The sequence below is a fragment of the Trichosurus vulpecula genome, chromosome 8 (assembly GCF_011100635.1).
Source record: "Trichosurus vulpecula isolate mTriVul1 chromosome 8, mTriVul1.pri, whole genome shotgun sequence".
NCBI lineage: Eukaryota > Metazoa > Chordata > Mammalia > Diprotodontia > Phalangeridae > Trichosurus > Trichosurus vulpecula.
The window spans coordinates 39284308-39296498 of NC_050580.1; the positions used below are offsets into that span (position 1 = coordinate 39284308).

The 12191-nt window shown below is 40.1% G+C and overlaps 1 protein-coding gene across 14 annotated transcripts in view; it reads right to left on the reverse strand.

Annotated features, from left to right (window-relative positions):
• Window positions 1–2723: 2723 nt before the first annotated feature.
• Window positions 2724–12191, reverse strand: part of LDB3 (LIM domain binding 3) — a 114299-nt gene continuing 104831 nt past the window's right edge. For 13 of the 14 annotated variants that reach the window (XM_036737127.1, XM_036737130.1, XM_036737125.1 and 10 more), the window contains one exon: window positions 2727–6173. In XM_036737127.1, the coding sequence (XP_036593022.1) occupies window positions 6084–6173 (90 nt within the window). In that variant the 3' untranslated portion in view covers window positions 2727–6083. Of the gene's footprint in view, window positions 6174–12191 lie in introns of all 14 variants that reach the window. The other variant, XM_036737118.1, reaches the window with a different exon arrangement.

Below are 12191 nucleotides of genomic sequence, written 5' to 3' on the forward strand. Positions count from 1 at the left end.
CTAGTTTAACTCAGCACAGCAAAGCCTTCCTCATTTGGGGACCATTGATACCAGCATTTCCCCCCTCAATTCCTTTTGCTGCATTCATTTCTCAGTAAATAATTTTTAAAAAAGAAGAATCCAAAAGCAGGGGCACTTGGACTGGGGAAACTTGGGTAGAACCCAAGGTCAACGTGGCCCCAGTTCTTTAGTTTGTAGGTTCTCTTTAAATAGAAAACTCGCCATGTTTCTTTTGTTAGGAGATCCTTAGTGAAGCAGGTGGAAGTTCAGGCTAGAATAAATTCTGTGAAATTCTGATCCAAATCCAAGGGAGAACCATGTGTTAGTTGGCTAGACTGCCACAGGACCTCAGTATCTAGTCAGTGGGTTTCTTGTAGTTGGGCCTAAAAACATTCTTTGGAATTGAATTGAATTATACCTCAGGATGAATTTGCCAGTTTATTTCAAAGATATTTTAAAAATACTTCAAAGATATTTTTATGTTATATTGTATTCTTCCTATACTTCATACAGGTCTTTCAAGATCTGGTTAGATCATTTGTTAACAAATCTTCCAAATATCATAAAAACTGTTGAAAGATTTAACCTTGTCATTAGCTAAAACCAGTTGTTTCCATTTAGATAAAGAAAGGAACAAACAGAGAGAAAATGAGAGAGGGAAAAAAAGAGAGAAAGAAAAAGAAAAAGAGAGAAAAAAGAAAGAGTAAAAGAGAAAAGGAAAGACAAAGAGAGAAAAAGAAAAGAAAAAGATGGAGAGAAAGAGGAAGAGAAAAAAAGAAAGAAGGAAGGAAAGAGAAAAGAGAGAAGAGGTAAGGAAGAGAAAGAAAGAGCAAGCCTTATTTGGAGCTGATTAACTTCTTAATCCTCAAGATTAAATTATATTTAGTATACCTTTAGTATGGGGTGTTTTCAAAAAATTCTAATTCTTTGACCATTAGAAATGCTTGTGGGGAATATTTGGTAATTTTCAGCAGAGGGAGAAGAAGGAAGAGGAGGAAGATAATGAGGATGAGCCCTGAGAAAAAACCAGGGCCACTGCTGAGGGCTAGGCCTTCTGGGGCAGTCAGAGGACACCCAGAACATCAGCACCTCCTCCTCTCCCATCTTATCAATTTTTTTGTATTTACTTTGTAATACTATTTTGCACATACTTCACTAAGCATCTGCTGTTTCCCCTCAGTAAAAGGTAATATCCTTGAGGTCAGGCAGGGATTGTTTCCTTTTTCCAGGCACTATCTTGACCCAGCCCCAATTGTTTCCTTTTGACACACCAGGGTTTAATAAGTTTGAGTTGAATTGATTCTTCCTTCTCTCTCCATCTCCATTCCTCTCTCCACTATTTTAGAATGTAAGGTCCTTGCATATAGGGACTGTTCCATTTATCCTATTTGCATCCCTAATGATGGGCACAGTTCCTGGAATATAGTAGTTGCTTAATAATTGCTAGATGGATTTAGGAAATTGGATTGGGAAACCCACAGTTTTGTGTTTTGTTTTTACCAGAGAGAGTAAGAAGAGCTTTGCAATCTAGTGGGTACCACTACCATTTTAGGAACCCATCAGGACCAATATACCTCTAATTAACAGTTGATCCACAGGAATTTAATAAGCCCCCGCTATGTTCTAGGCACTGAAGGATAGAAATACTTGACAATCTGTGCCTTATTCTGTTAAAATTTGTGGTACATCTAATTAATGGCTCTAGGGGGCAAGGTTAAGGATGGAGGGAGAAAGAACTGAGTCCCTTTTCTTCCACCTTGGTGCCTTAAGTTCTTTGGGGGACCCAAAATCCTGGACCCTCCCTAGGTATATGAACTTGACTCTACTTGTTGACTGAATAAAGAAGGTCATGAGACATTTTCTCTATTTATAAGCAACAAATAAGGGGAAATCTAACTTCCAGAGAAGTCATTTGGGTTAGGTTCAAAATGAATATTCCCTCAATGTTTGGTTGGCAAGTGTCTAAGTAAACAGACCTTTGCAAAGACCTACCCTTGAGTTTATGACAACCTGCTTCCATGTACATATTTATGCAAAACTTTTCCTATTTTCTTCTTGTTTGATTAAATAAGAAAATTGAATTTCCATTAATGTTAGGTAAAAATCCTGTATGTGATGTGCTAAATTGGGGAGAAAAGAAGGTGATGGCAGGAAACGGGGTGTTGGGAACAGGGGTTTGAAGGGCTGTTTTGTCCTGCTTGGACACAGAGGGTAGAACTAAGAGCAATGGAAAGATTGCAAATTGGCTAATTTAGGCTTGATGGAATAAAAAAAAACTACTTCATTGGTAGAGCTATTTGAAAGAGAAATGAGCTGCTTTGAGGAGGTGGTGGGTCCTTGCTTACTTCCTCTTCCCCTTTCTTCACTACCACGGCAGGATCCTAGGCTTGCATATATAGGGGATCTCAGAGGCCATTTAGTCCAACTCTCTTATTTTACATATGAGGAAACTGAGGCCCAGAAATTTGAGGTAACTTGCCTAAGGTCACATAAGCAGTGAACATCAGCAAAGTCCAGGTGACCACTTGTTTGGACGTCATAGATGGAATTCCTGTTTAGGTATGAGATGGACCCTCCATTAGTCTCTGAGATTCTATTTGTCTTCCAGTTTTTTTTATTCCATCATTTTGTGATGACTTTTTCCCCGTGTCTTCGAAGTCTCCATATGGGACAACTAGCCAAACCTGCTTGTGACTTTTTAAAACTTTCAACAGAATTGTACATCCTTTTTCATTGTTTTATTTTGTGACAATGTTTATTTCACATTGGTTGGCGCAAAAACTCCATGCAAAATATATTGGCACACACTCCTAATAAACGGCACTACATTCCACTTCTGAGCTAATAAATAGAAACTTTTTCTTAAAAAATTCAAAAGCAAAGGCATTTGGGAAAAAAAAACATTATAAAAGCTAGATTCCTAGCACATCACTGCAGACACAACTCACTCTGTTGCTAAAGTTAATGTTTAGAAATGTTAAACAGATGTCTATTCTAAGGAGACAAAGATTTCAAATCCAAAGTATACTGCCTTATGTTGACTCAGAAGTGTGGTTCCATACTATAGGCATTCATGCAATTAACCATAAGTAAGAGATAACCTTAAACAAAACCTTGTACCAAACTTAATGACCCCTGAAGGACTAAACTTTAAGAGACTTCCTTTTTCTGTTAACTTTAGAATTGTGTGCGTGTGTGTGTGTGTGTGTGTGTGTGTGTGTGTGTGATCTAAACAGTCTACAAAAACCTAAAAGTAATAGCAAAACTCATTTCCCCAAAGTTCCCTTTTATGGTTTTTCACTTTCCTTGTCAATTTCCACAAAAAAGGAGCCAAAAATAAAACCTTCAAACAGGCTGTAATATTCTTTAGCTGTAAGGAACATGGGTTTCCTATTGATTTCTCCCCTTGAAACCAAGTGTTAGGAAATTTGTGAAAGGACAGAGGATGGGCTAAATGTGGTGTAGTGGAAAAAACACTGGATTTGGGGTCCAAAGAACAAGCGTGGTTCATTGGAAAGAGTGCTAGATCTGGAATCAGAAAATGTGGGTTCAAATCCTGACTCTGGCACTTACTACCTATGTGACCTTGAGTAAAACCTCATCTTAAAGATGAAGAGATTGAAATCAGTGACGTCTACAATCCCTTTCAACTTGGAATCTACAACCACATGTCTCAGAAAATCTGAGCTTATGTCCTGACTCCATCACTTAAGTGGTCATCTTTTGGGTATGTTACTTTGTCAGTTTGGGCTTTAGTTTCCATATCTGTAAAATCAAGGGTTGGACTAAATCATCTGAAAGGTTCTTCCCAGCTGGAAATCCTAAATCTAGCATTCTGTTGTACCCTGATAGATATGTTGGCCATTCAAAAGTGTCGTCTGGATGTTTTCAGAATTGCATTGTCCTTGCCTATTAGATTTTTAAAGAAGGTGACAGTACAGTATATAGTTGTTGGTGTCTACCCCCTAAAAATGACCAGAAAACCTATCTCCCTGATCTGAAAAGTAGCATTTAACATCAATGTACAAAAAAGATATGCCAACTCAGGGCTCCAGTCTCAGTGCATATATTTATGTATATATGTATATATTCTCTTTTGGATTCTATATGGAAGAGAATGGATAGCTTCATGGAGGTCCATGGAAATAAAGTTTAAAATCCATGACCATTTGTTAGCATCCTCAATTTACATACTTAGGTATTTCCCCTATGGAAATAAAGTTTAAAATCCATGACCATTTGTTAGCATCCTCAATTTACATACTTAGGTACTTTCCCCTATTGGTTTCCAGTGGAGAACTGGAACTTCTTCATTATCATACAATATACCAAATGGGCAAAAAGGGAAGGAAATAATCCTCAAAAGGAAGGATGCAAGAGTTAGCAATAGGATGCAAAAAACTCCACCTGATCATGCTTAAGGGAGAGAAATAGCCATTCAATCTGGAAATACACGTTGTCAATGAGTAAAATAATATTGCTTGCTAAAGAAGGAATGAAAAACAAAAATGTCATACTCAGAAATCACACTTTTTTCTTACTTCTACTCTCTGAAATAACCTAAAAATGACCATTTGGCATATTAGCTCATCACTGACACTATTTAAAGAATTTGGACAATCTCAAAGGCAATCTCAATAAATACTTGCTATATTGACTAGCAAGGCTAAGTTTAAAATTTTTCTAGCGCAACTCAAAGGAGAAGACATTGTAAAAATGTTAGCCAGCAAGATAGATGAGCAATTCAGTCAATATTGTCCTATCCTTTCTTCTTATCAGCCAACAAAACCATAGGCTAAAGAATGTATCCCCTGTGGGGGAACTAATCACAGTGGTACCAGATGTAACTGTGAAACACCACCAGTCCATGATCTTTGCCCTCCATCTTCAATGAATTTAGCAGAAATTAAGGCTCCCCTCACCCTATGGGCTGGGCAGTCCCTTCTGCTAATCTAATTTTTTTTACATTCTATATTTGCTCCTTCCCAGTACTGATGAATCCAGCTTGGTTCTCTCGCCCTGACAAAGGGGTCTGATAAAGACTTCAATCAGAGGCCATTTGAAGAACCATGGATGTGGAGACCCAGAAACATCATCATTCCAAGAAAGCTCTCACAACAGATGCAACACTGAAATGCCACACAGAGTCCTCTCCATCCCCTTACCTCTTCCACCAAAGAACAAATTTGGGGGACACCCATGCCATTTTCCATCCCAATTTGAACATGAGATGGGTACTTTATGGACACTGGGTGTCTAAGACCAAAAGAGATGAGCTGAAGAAGCTAACTTTTCTTAACTTTGTGCTGAGTAGAGGAACATCTTTACTTGTGTTATCCTTTTCAATGTCCCAGGCTCTCCTAGGAAACAACCCCTTTCTTTTGTCTTTGGCACTCAATTTTTTTTATTCTTGGTCACCCTTCATGGTATGGAGACTACTTCAAATTGGTTTATTTAAAGGCCTCTAGTTTGATGCTTTGGGAGTTAGCACCATTGTATTAATAATGGAATAATGCTTCCTTTTTTGGTGAGGAACGCCTGGATCTGTCTTACTTTACAAACTACCAGCTCCAGGCCTAAAAATATGCTACAACTGGAACTTTTTTTGGCATATGACTTTTTGTTTTTCTTTCAGCCAGCTGTAGCTACAGACTAGAGGGCTCTTCGAAAGGACTCTGAGCTCCTGTTAAATGCCAGCAAAGGTATGGCCAGAACTCTGGCGGCCACTTTGCTGAGCTTATTCAAGAGCATATTTGTATTTCTTAGGAAAAGTTGCTTTTAGATTCATAAAATCTGGAGTGCTCACAATTGTGTCCTCAGCTTTTGAAGTACCATTCCAGTCTTGGATTAATTACCAGCTCCTTGAGGGAGAGACTTGGGTTGGCTTCTGGTCAGAATGAGGCAAACGCATGTTCTGCATACAGAAGAAGGACTAAAATTGTACTTCAAAAGATTTCAGGGGCTTCCTAGCTCCTCTCCCTCCCCCACAGAAAGAAAAGTTTTCCATCGTGATTTATCCTTTTTTGTAGTCAACAGGGTTGGCCATCGAGTTTCCCTCCGAGGCCAGGGGCTGCTAGCTTCTTTTAGATATTGACAGCATGAGCGTGTTTCTTGCACAGTGGCTTATCTTTCTTGGAGTAGAAGGGTTGTCCCTCTAAATTCACATGACAGACCTGGAAGAAAGGTGAAGACGTGAGAAAGACAGGTCCCGGAAATAACAAAATCGTGAAGAAATTCATTGAATGGGAGTAGTGGCGTCCTAGTGAATGTTTAACAACCAGCTGGAAAAAAATGGACTGCATCATACATGTTCATGTTTAGTCTGCATCATTCACATTTTCTGCATTGCTTTCTTAAGTCCAGACAATCAGCAAAACAATAAATTAAGCCCTGATTTGTAGTATTTGTCCATGCTTAAATTTTAACAATTGGGTTTCATAAGCAGGTCCCAGCTGCCTCCAGCACCAGGCCTGAGTAGGTGTCTGTTAATACCCTAAGAAAATATTATGAGTCAGTTGTGTCCCTCTCTTATTTAAAAACCTTCAGTGGCTCCCTATTGACTCCAGGGTATTTCAGACGTTCCACAATCTGGCTCTAATCTACCTTTCCAAGTTTGTTTCCTATTACTCCCCTTTACTTTCTTTATTTTCTACCAACTGGCCTACGAGCTATTTCCTGAATGAGACATTCCATCTCTCGCCCCTGTACAGGCTATTCCTTGGGTCTGGATTCTTTCCTCGTCCCCATCTCTCAGAATTCTTATCTGCCTTTAAGGTTCGGCTCCAGTGTCATCTTTTCCATGACGATGATAAAAGTGATAAATGATTAAATAACAATAATAAATGCTATGTAAATAAATAGTAAAACTATAAGATAATAAAAGGGATTTTCTTTCCTTGCCCACCCACCCCCAGCTCCCTAGTTGTCTCCCCTCTCCACCTACCCCCACCATGCTACCAGTAAAATGGAAACTACTTGAAGTCAAGAGGTATGTATTCTGTCTCTGTATCATAAGATACCCAAGTGCCTTGCATATGGTAGGCCTTTGTTTTTTGAAATAAATCAATCAACAAACAATTATTAAACTCCTACTGTGTGCTAGGCTATACAGTAAGGATGCAGATACAAAAGTGAAACTATTCCTGCTCTCAAGAAACTTATATTCTTTCTGGGGGAGACACTATGTATACAGATAGGCATATATATAATATTTGTATATTCACACATATGGAAATATTCATGTGCCATATATATTGCAAGTTGTATAATCTCTCTGACCCTCAGTTGTCTCATCTGTAATAATATTTCACTACTTTCCTCCTGAGGATATTATAAGCATCAAGTGAATTAATGTATGTCAAGCACTAATAAATGCAATGTTTTTTGTTTTTTGGAAAAGTTTGGGCCTTTTGTCTCTCTTCTCTCAAATTACCTTGTATTTCCTTTGTCTGAGAGTCAAAGTGGTTCAGTAGATAGAAAACTGGACTTGGAGTCATTGATAGTCTTGGGTTCAAATCCCATCTCTAACTCATCCTGGTTGTGTGACTCTGGACAAATCACTTTGCCTCTCAGTGTTCTCAGGAACTAAGACTGAAGTTGTAGAGAAGGTGTCACCCTACATTGGTAGAAGGAGCTCTTCTACCAATGAAGTCACAATTTTGATTTTTAAAAAAGCATATGTGTGTATACATATAAATATGTGTTTATATGTAGTACATGTGTGCATATACATGATTACATGTTTGTATGATTTCACATATGCAGGAATGCTTTTATATTTATATATACACATACATATACCAAAAATATAATTTATCCCTAGCGCTTAGCAGGGGTAGTGTAGATGCTTAAGAAATTCCTGTTGATTTGACCACATTTTCTCTGGTCATCCCCCATGCCTAGAAAGCTGTCTCTCCTGCTCTGACCTACTGATCAACCTGGCTTCCTTTAAGTCTCTACTAAAATGTCTCCTTGTATAAGAAGTCTTCCTGAACCCCTGTCAATTCCAGTATCTTTTAATTATTTTCTATTAATCCTGTAAATAGCTTGCTCTGTGTGTATTTGTTGGCATGTCGCCTTCCCCATTAGATTGTAAGGTCCTGGGGGGCAGGGTCTGTCTCTTTCCTATTTTTGTATCCCCAGGGCTTAGCATTGCACCTGATACATAGTAGGTGCTTAATGAATGTTTATTGAATGAATGAAAGCAACTTGCACATATAGCTAGTAAGCGACAGAGATGGAATTTGAGCCCAAATCCTTTCCACCAAACTGCTCTTCTTACTCGGAGAATCTTGAGCTACATTGATCTCTCCCACTTAACCCATCATGATTATGTCATTTCGTACCAGTCTAAAGTGTAAAGTTTGTTCCATAAATGAGACAACAAGACTCAAATTCCTCAGAGTCAAGTGTGTGCGTGTGTGTGTGTGTGTGTGTGTGTGTGTGTGTGTGTGTGTGTGTGTATGTATTCTGAAAGTGTGAACTCCATCCTGGATTGTTTTTTAGTGGGACAGCTACTAAAGGCAACCAGAACTCATTGAAAAATCAAGGTTCTAAGGAATCCTCCCCACTTCCCAGAAACGGATCTGATCAATGAACTTGAGGGTCTCTGAGCTTCCTTAATAAAAGAAGGATCAGAATGTAAGAATCCAGGGAAGGACCAGGCAGATTTTTGTGTCAGGTAACCAGGGGCAGCTTAGCTTCAGCCAGGACATTAAGACTGGGAGAAGCCTGCTGGTGTTAGTGATGCTGTCTCAGCAGCCAAGGAAGGAGTTAGCTAATGTAATATCTCATCCCTGCCGGAGCACCTCTGGGCTGCTATGGTAACAGGTAAATATAAACATCTGGAGAGAGATAACAAGCTTACAATGCCAGGCTGAGCCAGCCGAATTGCTCAAGAAACCAGGCCTCCAATGGAACCACTGAAGTCAGCTTTAAAGGACACATGGGAAATCCCAAAGAGTCATAGGCTTGACTTATCACTTCTGTGACTAAGAAGGTCTAAGGGCTTCCTATTGCTCCTAGTCTAGGGGAAAATAGAAGCTCCTGCTTGGTGAATGGAGTCTTCCATAATATCTCATCTTCCTTTCTGGGCATATTGAACTTTACTCCTCTCCCTGTGCTCTCTGCATCAGCTAAAACGGGCCACTCTTTCCCCATAGTCCATCCCATAAGATCACAGATTGAGAGCTGGGAAGGACCTTTGAGGTTTTCTAGCTCTGCTCCCTTATTTTACAGATAAGGAAACTGAGGCCTCATGAGGTGAAATGCCCTGCCCCAGGCCACACAGGAAATAAGTGGCAAAGCTAAGATTCTCACCCAGGTCCTCTAATGGGAGCTGACTTGGGCAAATATCTGTATGGCCTGGAGGAAGTCACTGAAACTTCCTAGGACCAGGTTTCCTTCTCTGTAAAATGAGAGGATTGGCCTAGTTGGCATCTGAGCACTTGCCCCTTCTACATGGATGATTCTGTGAAATGCATTATTCTTTCCCCTGTCTTCCTACCCCCATGCCTTTGTACAGACTGCCTCAGGTACCTGGGATGCCTTTCCTCTTTTGTGTTACTGCTCAGAATCTATAGTTCCTGTAAGACTCAGGTCCAGAGACATCTCTCTTCCCTCCCCCTCATAACTCTGGAAATACATTGTGCTGGCTTATCTATGCTGATATTTCCCTTCAATAGAATCTAAACTCTTTATGGCTCAAGTGTCTAGTGTCTGTCTGGCACCTAGTAGGCAGCTTACAAATCTAAACTATGGCTCAAGTGTCTAGTGTCTATCTGGCACCTAGTAGGCAGCTTACAAATCTAAACTCTTTATGGCTCAAGTGTCTAGTGTCTGTCTGGCACCTAGTAGGCTGCTTACAAATACTTGTTGAATACATAAACTAATGACCTAGAGGACGTCCATCTTTACAATCTGCTTACAGCTCTAACGGAGGTTAAATGGGGTGTGTATAAAGCTTCTCTTCCTGCCTTGGGCCAGCTACACATGTGACTCAATGCTAAGGGGGCCCATCTCTCAGAGAAAAATGCCATCAAGTCCTCTGGAAGCCATACAAATGAGACAAGTGAATATGTTTGAGTCCTGGGTTCAAATCCAAACTCTGTCCTTCACCTGTGTGACCTTGGGGAAGTTTCTTTAGGCTTCACTTGGGCATTCATTTAGGCCTCCTCTGCAATGTCTCCTCTTGGACCAGAGGACCTCCAAGTCCGCTTTCAGCCCTATCTACGACCCTGTGGTCACAGCTCAGTGCAAACCCCCATCTGATGCAGGAACCTCCTGATCCAGCTTCAGTTTCCTTCCAGTGATGGGCAAATGACTGTCTCATTAAGCAGCAACTAGAGCAGGTTTGGGGGCTGCTAGGTGGCACAGTGGATAGAGTGCAGGGCCTGAAGTCAGGAAGACTCATTTTACTGAGTTCTAATTCAGCCTCAGATACTTACTAGCCTTATGACCCTGGGCCAGTCACTTGACCCTGTTTGCTTCAGCTTCTTTATCTGTAAAATGGGGATCATATTAGCACCTGCCTCCCAGGACTGTTGTGAGAAACAAATGAGATAATAATTGCAGAGCACTTAGCATAGTACCTGGCACATGGTAGGTGCTTGTTGACTTGACAGGTAAGGTTTTTCTTTATATGACCGAGCTTGCTTGAATTGTGTACAAGTAGAAAATTAGTCTTCTTTGAAATTGGAAAAGGACTTTATAAATATCCTGTTTATACACTGGAGAATTCGGTTGGGAGTTAAATGCTCAGAGCCTCTGAGGAAAAAGTCAATAGCAACAGGAATAACAACCGACGCTTCATGGGCCCTTTAATGTGTAAACATTTGTAGCATGTTTTTTTTTTCCTTCTTCATAATAACCCTAAGAGGATGGGAGTGCAAAATCATTATGCCCATTTTATTGAGGAGAAGACAGAGGCTCAGCAAGATTCAGTGGCTTTCCCATAGTCACATAGCTAGTAGGGCCTTAGCAGGCTCTAGGTCCAATGTTGACCCATTCTACCATACTCATTCTAGTAGCAGCACCTAAGCAGGGGTGGGGAACCTGCAGCCTCGAGGCCTCATGTGGCCCTGTAGGTCCTCAAGAGTGGCCTCCAGGCTGCAGATTCCCTACCCCTGATAGTGCTTTCATCATATTGAAGCTATGGATCAGCAACCAGGAGAATTTCCCTCTTCCTATTGAACTGACTGAATGTTAGCAAGTTTCTTTTAATGTTCTTGTTAAAATGCTCCAAGTGGCATCTCGTTCAGCTCAAAAATACTCTCACTTCCAGTTCCTTCCCCTAAGCTTTCCACAAGAGAATTCTAGCCTCGAGCTTAAATGGGAGAAGGGAAGGTAGGGAAAAGAATAAACAGTTATTAAGCACCTACTGTACGTCCAGCACTGTGCTTTAAGAATATTGGCTCATTTAAAAATCACTTCTCAGATACCATTGTTATTTGGGGGAAGGGAGGAATATTTTGAGTTTTTATTGGCTCAGATATCTGATTCCAGATCTTTCTTGTTTGGTATTTGTAATGCCACAGAGCATTGTAAAATTTGTACTACAACCAGTTTCTGTGAGGTTAGAGCAATCTCTAGGTTAGAAGAATAAACCATCTGTGAGTGATGTAACTAAAAAGAAAAAAGAATATTAGCTCATTCAATTCTCACAAGATTCCTGTGAAGTAGGTGCTGTTATTATGCCCTTTGTTGTGGAAACTGAGGCAGACAAAGGTTAAATGACTTGTCCAAAGTCACACAACTAGTAAGTACCTGTGGCTAGATTTGAACTCAGGTCTTCCTGATTCCAGGCCCATTTCTCTATCTGCTGTGCCTCCCTAGCTGTTCAGACTTCTTAGAGGCAGAGAAGACATCAGAGATCATCTAATCATATTCCTTCACTTCACAAATGAGGACATTGAGATTCATAGGGATTAGTTGACTTGTCCAAGGTCATACAGCTAATGAGCTGATCAGAATTAGAGGATCTCAGGTCCTCTGAGAGTATTCTGTTAGGTTGAATGAAATATTATTGACATTTCTATCATTTGCATTAATAAAAACTCATTTGCATAGTGCTTTGGAATCTGCAAAGTAATTTTCATGCATATCAGCTTCTTGGGACTTGACAACAACCCTGGGAGGGAATTAAGACTAGTACTATTATTTCTTCTTTACAGATGAGAAGCTGAGTCACAGGA